The 13,974-nt window shown below is 39.6% G+C and overlaps 1 protein-coding gene across 3 annotated transcripts in view; it reads right to left on the bottom strand.

Moving 5' to 3' along the window:
• The window catches only part of ASTN2 (astrotactin 2), an 859,033-nt gene that overhangs the window by 132,635 nt on the left and 712,424 nt on the right, over positions 1 to 13,974 (bottom strand). For all 3 annotated transcript variants that reach the window (XM_059142160.1, XM_059142161.1, XM_059142162.1), the window contains one exon: positions 13,420 to 13,568. In XM_059142160.1, coding sequence (XP_058998143.1) covers positions 13,420 to 13,568 — 149 coding nt within the window. The remainder of the gene's footprint in view (positions 1 to 13,419; positions 13,569 to 13,974) is intronic.

Here is a 13,974-nt window from a genome sequence, read left to right as displayed (position 1 = left end):
AGGTGTACCTTTCTGCTTCTGGCCCTGAGGTCCTCCCTGATGCCACGGGCATTGGCTCATCTGGGCAAGCACAGCCCAGAAGTGTAACAAATGGAAATCTTCAAACAACAGGTAGGGAGCCAGAGCAGACATACTCCTGCTTTGCATTCTTAATTCTGGCAGCAATTCCGGGAGACATTTGTTTCCTCCTCAGGAGGTGTCAGGGAACTAGAGCCTCAATAACCTTGTGAACACACCTGTACTGGTTTTCTCTCCTTCGAGTGTCCCTGTCCAAGCTCCATCGTAAGTGCTTCCTGTGTGTCCCTACCTAGTAATCTACCTGCTCCCATTCCTTGGTCAGGCTCTGTTTTTAGGTTAATCAAAATGAAAAACAAAACTAAACCCAAAACAGGATGGATACATGTCCTCTACTCTGAATTACAGTTAACTAATACAAAACTATCCATCTCTAGCATTTCCCTAGTGCCTGGAACCAACTATGGCATACGATAGATTGATCCATAATTATTAGTTAGCTAGAAATAAATTTAAAAATATGAGCCACTAGTGTCAACTTAGCATGTGGAGAAAAGCCGTACCTACAAACATAATCATCAAGGCGGTTGTCTATGTGGCTAATTCTGGGTGAGACATACAAGGAGAATTCAATCTCACTGACATTTGATTTTGCTCTCTCTTTAGGTTCAGTCAGCTGAGCGTGTTCACTGGATCTCAGTTTCAGTACCCCTGTTTCCTTGTGCTACAGGCCCAAAGCTCCCCCGGAGAGGTTCAGCTGCTGCAGAAGAGCCAGATCTGACCTTCCTAAGGTGTGATGCGTCATATGCACATGATGGCAGCACGTCTGAACCCAATGCATAAAACAGGTCAACCCGCAGTCCCTGGCCCAGGATATAATCCAAGTAGCTCAGGGCTTACATTGTACCATGACTTCTGCCTTGAAAATAATGCTCAATCCTCCTCCACATCTGTAATAAAAAATTTTTATTTCTTTTTCATTACATATGCCTTCCCTTTCTTTCATTAAAATAATAATTGTAGTAGTAGTAGTAATGATAATTATCATCATCATCCTTCTCCCTTCAAGGATTCCTTGGAAGGTATCTCTACCAGGAGTAGAGATAAAGAACATGGACTTCTGAGCAAGAAAGAATTAGATTCAAATCCTAACCTCACTTAATAACTAGATATCCCAGGCAAGTGCTTCTGTCCCCATGAACCTTGAATTTCCTATCTGTGCTATAATGATAACTATTTTTCAGAACAATTCTGATGAGTAATATTCATACATGAGTCCTTGGTATATAAATGCTCCGCTGATGCTGGTTCTCTCTCCCTTTTGAACTTCCTACAACACCTGCAAAGTTCCTGGTGTAGAAAAGTTGCTTAATAAATGCTACTCCTCTTGCTTCATGCTTGCTTGGGCTCTCTTTATATTGGATATCTTTCTACTTCACTTGTGATTTGATTGTTTTGCTTTATAACTTCTGATAAGTGCATAATTTCTAGTTTTGGCACTAGGAATATAGCCTAGAATGAGATAGCTGAGGTGAGGTCCTCAGTCTTATACCATGTGCCCTTAGAAGTCTCCAGGCTCGGATTAGTCCACCAATTCCATCCCCAGTCTACATGAACTTCCTGCCATTGACCTTCTTTGCCCTGACTCATTCTATCATGTCTCTCAAGGTAAAGATTCGGGGTACATCTCTGGAGTCATGTAAGTTGAGATCAAGGGCTTGGGTTCACCTGACTCCAGACTCGCCAGGGAGAACTCAGTTATCCTGGCTTCTTGCCTCTAACTGATAATACACTGGCAGTGAGAAATGGGAAAACAAAAACAAAAACAAAAACGTAGATTAAATGATCAAAAGTCCAAAGTTCAATTCATGATCCCACTCTTCTTAGAAGTTGGACCTTCAACTACCAACTTCACAAGCTTGATCTTCAATTCCCTCACCTATAAATGGAGATAATTTCCTCCTACTTGGTAGGATTAATTTGTGGATAAGATAAGACACTAGATTTCAAGGTGGTTCAATTCGTCTTCCATTGAGCAGCCAGGGTAAAAAAAAAAAAAAAAAAATACATTCTTTAGCATGCCTTAAACAACTCACCATAATCTCACCCCTTCTGTTGTCTCCTTTACTTCTACCACTCAAAATTTAAACTCCAGCCACATCACCCTTTTATTCCTTCAGGCTATGGCACATGCTTTTCCCTATACCTGGAATATTCTCCCCACTCATTGTCCCCTCAATCTTCACTTCATCTCACTATTTCCTGCTCACACTTCAGGTCTTTAGGTGCCTACTATACATTTTACTAGGCCCTGGGGATGGAGTGATGAAAAAGAGGAACATAATTCTGCTTTGGAAGAGCTAATATTCTAGTGAGAAAAGTGAATGCTAAGCCCATCCCCCCAGTCAAAACGCATTCATTATAATTATAATAAGTGCTAGCAAGGGAATATTAAATGCTAAAAGTTCACATAATCAATGAGAGGGTCAAATAGGTTCTAAGGATTTAGATAAGTGACATTTAAGCTGAAATCTGAGTGTACAGACCCCAGTGGGAAGGAAAATTGGTGATATCAAGAATAGATAGAAGACTGGAGAAGGAGGTAAGAATAATTATTCATAACCTGGTAGGCCATGTCATTTTTTTTTTCATTCGGTTAGAAGAGTTATGGAAAGCTCTTAAAGGTTTAAGTCAGGAGAGTAGTATTATAAATCAGGTATCTGTTCATCAAGTGTTAATTGAACATCCATGGTAAGCCAGGCACTGTGATAGGTACTGACTATGATCAAAAGTTGTATTTTGAAGGGTAGCTCTGGCTTTAGAGCTGAGAACTGAAAGGGATAAAAAGTGGCTAATATGAAAACTAATCAGAAGGTAGATGGATGGAGGAAGAGATGACGGTGGCTCACAACAGGCGGTAGGAAAGGAAGGAGTGTACTAAGAGACAACATTACAGGTCAATTATACCTCAATAAAGGTGGAAGAAAACACTGGAAATCAAAGCAAAATAACTTGGTTATGAATTGAATAGGAGGATGAACAAGAGAAAAGAATTGAACCTTGGAGTTCTGCTTCAAGGGATTCAGTTTACAGTGGTAGGAGTTACAGAGAGTAAATGAACACTGGGACAGGAGCACATCTGTGGGGAGATGGTAACAAGCTCAGTTTTGGATTGGTTGAGTTTGGACTGTTCGTGAGACATCAAACTGCACATGCCTTAGTTAGCTAGATATGGGTAGAGAGCTCAGAAGTATGAGGTGGAAATGCAAATGTAAGAGCAGAAAATGTACTGATTTTAACTATAGAGTGGATGTGGTAGCCTAGAGACAGTTTAAATTAAGAAGAGAAGATAGAAGACCAAGGTCTAAGGACTGTAAGATTTAAAGAGTAAACTGGAGGACCCAGCAAGGCAGGCTGAGTTAGAGTCAGAGAGGCTAGTAGAAAACCAGGAGCATGGGACCAAGGAAAGTAAGAAAAGCCAAGGTTTCAGAAGAGGATAGCCAACCCCAAAGAATGATTGAAAATATCAAGTAAGTTTACGACAAAAACAAAAAACAAAAACAAAAAACCAAGTCCTTGGACTTAATGACATGGGAGTCACAGACCTTTGCAGAGAAAAATATTTCAGTAACTTGGTGGTAGCAGGAGACAGAGTGAAGTGAAGGGAGGTGAGGAAGGAGTAGAAAGTAAAGAAATGGGGTCAACCACTACAGACTCTACTTTCAGAAGTATGTTTATTAAGAAGGGGAGAGAAACATATTGTATTGATCGTGTAAGATGGACCATTTTGTTTCCTTAGGAAGAAAAACCTATGAGCATATTTAAATTATGGTAAAAATAATCTACTGAAGGAAGAGAGACTGGGAATATAAAATACAGGGAGGTAATTAATAAGTAAAGTTTCCTAAGAATTTAGGAAATGCCATGTGAATAAATGAACTAATTCTAGAGAAGTAAAAGAGTGTCTCTTACCCTGTATCATGAGGGAAATGGAACAGTATGCAGAAAGGAGCATACAAATTTAAAATTGTTAGAGAGGGAAGTGGAAGTACTCCCTCTACTGTTTTCCCTGTGAATGAGGGAACAAGATCATCTGCTGAGAGAGGCGGGGAAAAGAGGGTGTCATGAGTTGAAAGATGGTTGAGAATAAAGTCAAGTGACAGAAGTCTAGTGGGATTGCGTGGTAGCATGAAGAGTCCAGCTGAAACTGGTGACAGATGATATACTGGTGACAAATATTCTCAACTGTGTGCTTTTCTCTAGCTGTTTGACTGTATGTACAAACAGCAGCAAAGAAGTAAGACCCAAAGAGCCGTCTTCTCAGCCAGTGGATGAGCTCCACATGGGAGGCTGATAGTCTCGAGTAAGATGGGTTGATCAGTACAATCAGAAGTGGGGCCAGAATCTCAAACAGTTGCCTCACTTCCTCTGGTCAGCCTTTACTGGTACCACTGGACTGATTCTGAAGCCCCTATTTTGTGCTCTTAGAGCATCTGAATGATCTCAACACCTAGCACGCTCGACTCTTGCTATATTCTATCTCTATCTGAATTGAGTAAAAGATCCCTAAGGACAGGAATCACACCTGTCTTACTACCCTTCCATGCCCAGCATGGTCTGCAGTACCTGGATCCCTGTAAGATCTCCATATACACCGATGGGATGAACAAGTGTACTTTATGAACTGTAAAATACTCTGATACAGAAAGCAGGCTGGGTGGCATATGGGAATGGAGAGAACTAAGACCCTCCAAGTACCTTTTCCCTTTGGAGGTGCTTGACTTTAGAAAGCTCTCATCCAAAAAGCAGCTGGAGTGACAGAAACATTTTCTGAGGACCTAATATCAGTTCCAGATGTTTGCAGTCATGTCGGTTTGTACCTCACCCTGTAAAACATATTTCCTTCATCCCCCCCGCCTCCACCACTCTAGCTGAGGGAATGAGGCCCAGTCTCCAATGACATCACCTTCCTCAAGCTGGTCCAGGGCCGGCAGAAGGCAGACGGGTGAGGGCCCCTCTAGATTCTCAGACAAAGGGTATGGCTAAGCCATGGCTCGCGCTGCTTGAGGAGCTATAAATAATTTCCCCAGTATTTTATCAACAGTTCCATAACAGCTGCTGCCCTCACGGTCCTCTCAGCTCCTAGGGAAATTGGGGCCATGCTGTCCCTTGCCTTCAGTTATTCCCCAACACAAATCCACCTCCCTAACTGTTTGCCTTTCCCTGAGAAGATCTTCAGTCTAAGGTCTAAGATGGCATGAGGTGCGTGTGGGTGGGGGTGTCTATCATTTATAGATTAGACTTAATGGGAGCAGGGAGGAAGACGATACAGAATTGGTTGGGGTGGACAGAGGTGTCTTCTCACCATTCTGGACATCATCCTTGGCCCAGATAGATGACTCTAGATGAGCAGCTCATACCTAATTCAGTTCAGAGAGACAAACACAAGAGAAGATGGGGTGAGAAACAGAAGACACAGAGAGGGAGGAAAAAAAGGAGAGAGAGAGAGAGTGAGTCAGAAAGGACAGAGAAAGGAGGAGACCCAGACAAAAGCTGAGAGCTGGCAGAAGGGAAGCCTGGTATTGATCAGCTGGGGAACAGCCCAGCAGGCTCCCAGATGCCAGGGCAGAAAGGGGCACTGACCAGCTCCACATGTTGCTGCCTTCCATGAGGAGGTTGGGGGGATGGTGGAGAGGGCCTGCTGCCCCTGTGGGGGTCAAGAGAGTCCACTGGGCTTCCAGCCCTGAAACAAGTTGAAGTTGGAAAGCCCATGGTAAGACATAAGTCTCTGATTTTCAAAAGGTTAAAAAAAAAAAATTCCAGCAGATTACCAAAGAAAATGCAGGGGAGTGCGATGGGAGATTATGAGAGTGAGTGAGACCCTTCTGCTTCTTCCCTTCACTCTTCTGATCCTTCTAATCAGACTCAATGTCTGTGGTCCTACTCTCAACTTTCAGGGTTTATGGAAGCCAACATATATGAAAGTAGCCAAGAAGTGAGGAGTCTGAGGGGCTGCATTCCCTAGAAAGTCAGAGCCTTCCAGCTGCCATCAGGTGGCTAATTACTTCATCTTGCCCAGGCAGACAGATGACCTATATACCCTAGTTTCCCTCTGACTCTCGGTTATGTTTATTCTCAACAAGAGCATAGGATACTAGAGATAAGATGCACTGGGAGAAAGATGTCTGTATTTGGCAGAGAACGCAGGAAGAGAAACCAGAGTCTCCATTCTATCTCTAACTCTACCACTAACTCATCCTATGTGTGACCTCCAGGCAAGTCCCCACCCCTCCCCAGCTGGTTTCTTCATAAGTCAATCATGGGATTTGGCTTTATTAAATCTGCTGTGTCTCAGCCCCCACTTCATATTCCCACCCCCTGTCTCTACCCCTGCCCAAAAGGCTGAAACCTATGCCAATTGCTCTGATGAGGCCATGCGGGAGAACCAGACGTCTGTTTTTAATATCGATGACAGATTAGCATGTGGGGAATTTAGTCACCCCCCAAAACAAGCCCCATTTCTGCTCAAAACAACTGGAATAGGAGGCTACTTATGTTTGGCTTTCCCAATAGAGTCCCAGAACCGACAGTGCAATAGCTTCTCTGAAAGACACAAAGAGAGAGCGCCAAACTCAGGGATGGGGGGCAGGGAAAGAGCTAGTTCAAAAGGATGTTGAACAGATGGCAGCAATAAAGTGTGCGCGTTTGTGTGTGTGCGAGAGAGTGAAAGCGAGAAAGAGAGAGAACAAGTATGTATGCATGTAGATCTGTACATACACACGCTTGTGAGCCTGCAAATAAATAAACAATTCCAGCCCTGGTCTCAGTTATTGGCAAAAATCCAGAGATCAAAGGAGAAAACCCACATTTCCCCTTTCTGGCCTCACCTGGCCAAATCTGTGAGTAATCCTCACTATTCTATCCAAAACAAGTTTTAAATACCTTGCTGTTTTCTTCCTAACATTTAATTTTCCTTTCATTTTATTTTAATTCATGGAAATGAGAAGTGACCAAAATTTATTAGTACCTATACTTTCCCAAGAACTATACTAAATTTGACCCTCAAGGCAACTTGTTAAGTGAGTGTTATCTCTCCCATTCCATGGATAAGGAAACCGAGACCTAGAAAAGATTATGACTACCCCTAGATCTCTCCGTGCTGAGTGGTGGAAACTGAAAGCAGAAGTCATGTTTTTTCAAAGCCCATATTCCCTCATAGACTTATAACTTCTAAGATAAAACTCAATCAAGTGAACAGATTTACTTATTTATTTATCTGGACTGTATTTCCTTGTTTCAGAGAGAGAGAGAGAAAGAAAGCAGGGGGTGGGGCAGAGGGAGAAGAAGAGAATCTCAAGCAGGTTCCTGGTGAGCATGGAACCTACTGATCCCATGGACACAAGATCACTACCTGAGCCAAAATCAAGAATCGGGCATCCAACCAACTGAGCTGCCCAGGCCCCCCTGTGCTGAAATACTTAAATATGGGCTGAGTGAACTTTTTAGATGTCTGAGACATGGTAAAGATGGTATAGTGGCAAAAATAAATAAATAAATTTTAAAATGTGGGTTTTGCTTCAGATGGGTACCCCCAATCATCCATAGCCTCAGTTGATCATCATACTTTTCAGAAGCCTTATGATGTATTCAGCTAGCCTGTAGGGCTACATAAGACCCTCTTAGGTCACACAGCACTTAAGGAGCTAATGTCATAGTCGTACACTTAAGATAACTATATCTATATATCTATATACTTATATATACAAATGTAGATTTCAATAGCTACCCATAGACCAATTCATTCAACTTTGAAAATCTATGTATGCCAGGCCTTGCGGGAGGATTGCAAGTCCTAAAGACACAAGGCCATTGCCCTTTAAAACTGCCCTTTAAAAAATTTAAGCATTGAGCAGTGGAAAGAATGAAAGTCAAGTCATACAAGAAAGGATTACAATCTGTAAAGATGGAGGTAGCTATGTCATCACCTTCAAACTTTTGAAAGAAGAAGAAAAAGAGGTGATATCTGTATGGGGTGACCTCAGTATATTACCTAAAAATAAGTAAATTTTATCTCTATTAAAAAAAATAAAAAAGGTAATGCTTGGATCAGAGCTCTGGTTCCTGGGTAATCAAGAGAAACAAGAGGAAATCAAGAGGATTTCCATTTCTGGATTAGATGGAGAAACAGGGACTAGATTAATTTCTCCAACTTCCGAGACAAAGAAATTAACAAAGAAAAGAGAATAGTACTTAAAAAAAAAAGTTCATACTGGAATTCAGGCAACAAAGGACAGAACAGAGATGCTGAAAGATGGGAAACAAATTATGTGAGCCCTAAAATTTCCCCAGATTATTGCTTTTAAAGGGTTTCTAGGTCATGGTGCAGAGAGAGGGATATTATAGATATACTCATGTACAATTCTCTACACTGGGAAGACAAGAGTTCTCAGTCTGGAGAGACCACAATGACTGTAGGGATAGAGGAATGAAGAAGAGAGAGCTACACAAAGAGAAAACTGAAGAGATCTGTGGAGGGTCCTGTTTCGATATTCAGCACAATACAGACTGATGAATTTTAAGTGAGGAAACTACCACCTCAAGAGGATTAGATGGAACAGTGCCAAGTGCTCATGTAGGGGCCAAAAATAGTGCCTGTTCCTACCAGTCATACTGGAAAATCTCATAATTCACAGGCCATTGTGTGGAGCACATAGAAAGGTCTAGCCTCAGTAGTAGGAAATAATTAGCCCTAGACTAAACACTGCTCTGGCTCCACCTAACAAATCTTAAAAGTGAGACCCAAAAGAATAAATCTATTTCCAAGAAACTTAACTGTGTCCCAGAACAGAGTTCAAAAATATTTATAGGAATACAAAAATACCCAGCACCCAACAAGGAAAAAAATCAAAATGTCTGGCATTCAGTCAAAAATTACCTGGCATATAAAGAAGCAGGAAAATGCAATCCATAACGAGGAGAGAAACCAATCCATTTAAACCGACCCAGACGTTAGAATTAGCATATAAAGACATTAAAACCCTTCTGACTCCATTCCATATGTCAAAAATGTTAAGGTGTGTGATATATTAACAAGATCCAAATTGAACTTCTAAAGATGAAAATTATAATGTCTGAGATGAAAAATTCACCAGATGGGGTTAACAACAGGGTAGACTTTGCAGAAGGTACTGAAGACACAGTGCTAGAAACAAATAAAGAAGAAATAATTAGAGAAAATTAAAAAAAAAAAGAATCACTTCACATGGGCAAAAATACATGTAATTGGAATCACTGAAGGAGAAGAAGGATGGTCAGGAAGAAAAAAAAAATATATATATATATATATATATATTTTTTTTTTAATAATGGCCCCCAAATTTCCAAATATGATAGAATTACAAATCCATACAATCAAGAAACTCAATGAACCTCAAGCACAAGAAAAGAATACAATTACTCAAAATTGATATTAAACAGAAGATCTTACAAGGAACCACAGGACAAAAATGGTATGTATGTACAGGGCAACAAAGACAGGAATAAAGCAGATTGTTCTCAATGCAAACCATGCAACCAAGACAGAGGAGCAACACTTTTAAATTACTAAAAGAAAAGTCTGTCAAGCTAGAATTCTGTACCCAGCAATAACTTCTAAAAGCAAAAGCTGAAAGAATCAATCACTAATAGATCTAAAATACAAGCAATAGAAAAAGACATTCTTCAGACAGGACAATGAAATCACATGAAAATAGGTACGTGAAGGAATAATGAGCAGCAAAAATGGTAACTACCTGAGTAAATACATAAAATTGTTTTTCTTAAAAAGTAAAATTAATTTTCTTAAAAAAATAGTTTTCTTATTAAACATCTTTTAAAATATAATTTATTATTTAGGGAAAAACAGTAACAGAATTATGAAACACACACACACATATATAATGCAAAATATATGACAATACAGTAAAGGCTAGGAGGAGAAAAATAAAAGTATACTATTATAAGGTTCTCATACTATAAAGTGGTATAATAGCTTTAAAGGTATACTGTCATAAGTTGGATATGCATAGGTAAACACTAAACCAACCACTAAAATAAAATTTTAAAACATTCATAGTTAATAAGTCAACCAAAGAGATAAAATGGAATCATAAAAACACTCAATCCAAAAAAAAAAAAAGAAAAGAAAAAGAAAAAAAAAGGAGCAAAGAAAGATGGGACAAGAGAAAACAAGTAGCAAGACGATAAACTTATATTGACTACAAAAATAACACGTTAAATATGAACAGTCTAAATATAGTCCAAAGTTAAATGTAATAATATCAGACAGGATTAAAAAAATTAAAAAGATCTACAGATATGTTGGCTATAAGAAATACATTTTAAATATAAAGACACAAATAATGCAAAAGTAAAAGAATGGAAAATTTTAGAACCATCTAACGCTAATTGGAAGAAAGCTGGAGTCGTTGTATCAATACCAAGACAGATTTTAGAGCAAGTAACAAGGATACAGACAACATTTTCACAGTAATAAAGGGATCAATTCATCAAGGGGATCTAGTGTTTCTAAATGTTTGTGCCCTTAATAACAGAGCTTCAAAATACATGGAGTAAGAACTGATAGACCTATAGAAAGAAACAGGTAAATTCAGAATTATTGTCAGAGGTTTCAATACCACTCTCTCAAGTATTGATACAACAAAACAGAAGATCAGAAAGCGTTTAGAAGACTTGAGAAACATAACCAGTTTGATCTGGTTGGCATTTATATTATTATCCCATTCACAAAGAGAAGAATATATGTTCTCTTAAAATGGACAGGCCAGATTCAGGTCCATAAAAGCAATCTCATTAGATTAAAAATGATTACAGTCATAAAAATTAAGTTCTTTGACATTGTGAAATCAAACCAAAATGCAAGAGCAAAAAGATGTTTGTAAAATTCCCAAATATTTGGAAAATAAGTACCGTTAAATAAATTACAGTAAAGAACCCATAAATCAAAGAAGAAAACAAAAGGGAAATTAAAATGTATTTTGAACTGAATGAAGATGAAAATGAAAACTTAACTTATCAAACATAGGTAAACCACTAAAGCAGTAGTTAAGGGGAATACTTATATTACAAGAAAAATGTCAAATCAACAACTTCACCTGCTACATTAAAAATCTGGAAAAAAAGAGGAGTGAACTAAATCCAAAGTCGGCCAAAGAAAAGAAATGACAAAGATCCCAACAGAACTCAGTGAAACAGAAAACAATAGTGAAAACTGATGAAATGAAAGCTGATTGGTTTGAAAAGGTAAATAAATTACATAACCTTCTATTCAGATCAGTCAGAAAATAAAAGAAAGATAAGTTAAACTACCAAAATCCAGAATGAGACAGCGATATTACTACACTTTTCACAGATATTAAAAGAATAATTATAGAATGTTACAAACAACTTCTTGCCAGTAAATTCTGTAACTTATATGGCAAATTCCTTCAAACATACAAGTCTCGACCTGAATAAGTCTGTATCTAATCAGACAATTAAACTGGTAGTTAAAACCTTCTGACAGGGAAAACTCTAAACCCAGATATTTTACTGGTGAATTCTACTAAATAATTAAGGAAGAAATATTATTAACTCTACCCAAATTCTTTTAGAAAACAGAAAAGGGGGGAAATATTTTGCAATTTACTTTCTGTGGCCAGAATTGACCCTGATCATGAAAACAGATAAAAGAATCACAAGAAAACTCAGAATCTCTCACAAACACAGATGCAAAAATTCTAAACAAAATTTTAACACATCATATCCAACAACGTATTAAAAGAGGATAATGCATCATGACCACATGGGATTTATTTACTCTGGGAATGTAAGTTTTTTTATCATTTGGAAATCGGTCAATGCAATTTATGACATTTTTAATGCAATTTGCCATATTAAACAAACTAAGAAACATAAATTGTATGATCATTTCAATAGACTCAGAAAATTCAAAATCCACTTCTAATTAAAACAAAACAAAAATCTCTCAGCAAACAAACATTCAGTCTTTCGTCATTAAGTATGATGGTACCTAAAGAACGAGCAGCACTGTGCTGGGAGTATAACCTGATTGTAAAGCCTGGCTTTACCAGATACTGGTTGTAGGACTTTGGGAAAGTCACACACCTCTTTGGGACTCACTTACTTGATCTCTAAAACCAGGCGAAGTTAGAAATCTGCAGAGCAAAGTTAGAAAAATAACGGCACTTGTTCCTTTGCCCCTCATTCTCCATAATCAATTTCAACAACTATCCATGCACACAAATACTTCCACAGAACTAAGGTTTATGGGTAAGGGATTATATTATAGCACCTGGGTGAAGCACAAAAAGTAGGAAAACCTATGGTAAGCAGGTTAAGAAAGACAGATCCACTATCCTAATCCTCCCTGTGGAAGGAGAGAGAAGTGTGTGCCTGACTTCCCTAGAAACCCTGCAGCTGCCCTGTTCTAGCACCTGGCCAACACCCTTGGATATAGGTGGCTCCCAGCAGACTCTTAAGATGCTAGGCCCCCAGCTAGGACCACCAGCTATTCAGGCTCCAGAAGCTTTCATGGCACCAGGCTCCCATGAACTCAGGTTCCCAACCCATCCTGGTGCCTGCCAGTTCCAACAGGCCCAGGGGGTGTCGCTGTGGCCTGGGCTCCCCTTGGCCCCAGTGCCAGACTAACTACCACAGACCCAGATTCCCAGGCTGCCTTAAAGCAACACCACCCCCCCCACAGACTCCAGCTCCAGGACGACATAGCTTCTTGGCTATGTCCGACATCAGAACTTCTCTCAGACATTCTCAGACTTTCTCCTCAGGGAGAGCCCTCAGGAGTTACAACCTAGCGGAACTCTCTTAAAAGTCCCTTTTCTCATCTCATCATGATCCAGTGTGCCTGAATCATTTCCAAATCCCTCTTCCTCAGCACTGAATACGAAACCATCTCACTAGAGATAACAGGTCTCACTCTCACTAGAAAAGGCAATTCCTTCATTTTCTTGACTTCAGTCCTAGAGAGAATATATTTCAGATTCAGGTATTCAAATATGTGACATCTATGCCTTTCCAAGCAGAAAAGGTTAAATCCTCTTCTGAATTAACTAACCCTTTGATCATGGACTTTGAGGGTTGAACTCAGAGAATCAGAAAGTTTTTCAGTTACAATTTACTATCATTCCCTACTGAAAACCATAAACAAACAAACAAACAAAAAGAACCCCAGAGTACTGGGCATCAGGTGACCATCACTAAACAATGAAACCTCAAATGCCTTCCCGTGTCAGATGAGACTAAGTCTCCAAAGTCATTTGGAAAATCCATTTCTCTCCTCTGTCTCACTATCCTAACAAAATGGGAAGTCACGGGCTTCCTACTTACCTGTGTAGAGGTCCGTATCTGTGTACTCATCCACTTTCTTGTGCTGCAGAATATAGTCCGAGACCTTGGTCCCAATTGCTGGCTGAACGTCCACCCACTCCAAGGAGACAACCGTGCTGGATGGCTCTACTGTTGGGGACAGACGAAGCCTAGAAAGGGTGACAGGGAAAGCTGGTTGTTCTCTAGCAGTATGGTCTGCTCCCTCAAAGAGTCTGCATATCTCAAGATGAAAAGCCCAGGATTCAGGCTCACGTCCTGTTTTGACCCACCAACAAGCCTTTGTATGGACGCTGGCAATTCATTATACCTCTTTCAGCCTCCCCTTCCTTGTCCATAAAGCAGGGTTGAGAAGAGTTACCTTTCAGGATCAATGTGGGATCCAATAAATTAATCCAAGCCCATAATACATGCTCACAGAAAACTGATTAACTTTCCATTTGTCTAAACTGTATTCTCAGCAGTGCTTCATCATCAATTAAATTGATGATGCCTTCAAACACAGTAGCCTCAACCCTCTTGTCATTCTTTCCAATCCAATAGAGCAGTCACTCTTTA

Source organism: Mustela lutreola, chromosome 12 (genome assembly GCF_030435805.1).
Source record: "Mustela lutreola isolate mMusLut2 chromosome 12, mMusLut2.pri, whole genome shotgun sequence".
Lineage (NCBI taxonomy): Eukaryota > Metazoa > Chordata > Mammalia > Carnivora > Mustelidae > Mustela > Mustela lutreola.
Note: the sequence above shows the minus strand (reverse complement) of the source record. Positions and strands in the feature narration are given on the sequence as shown.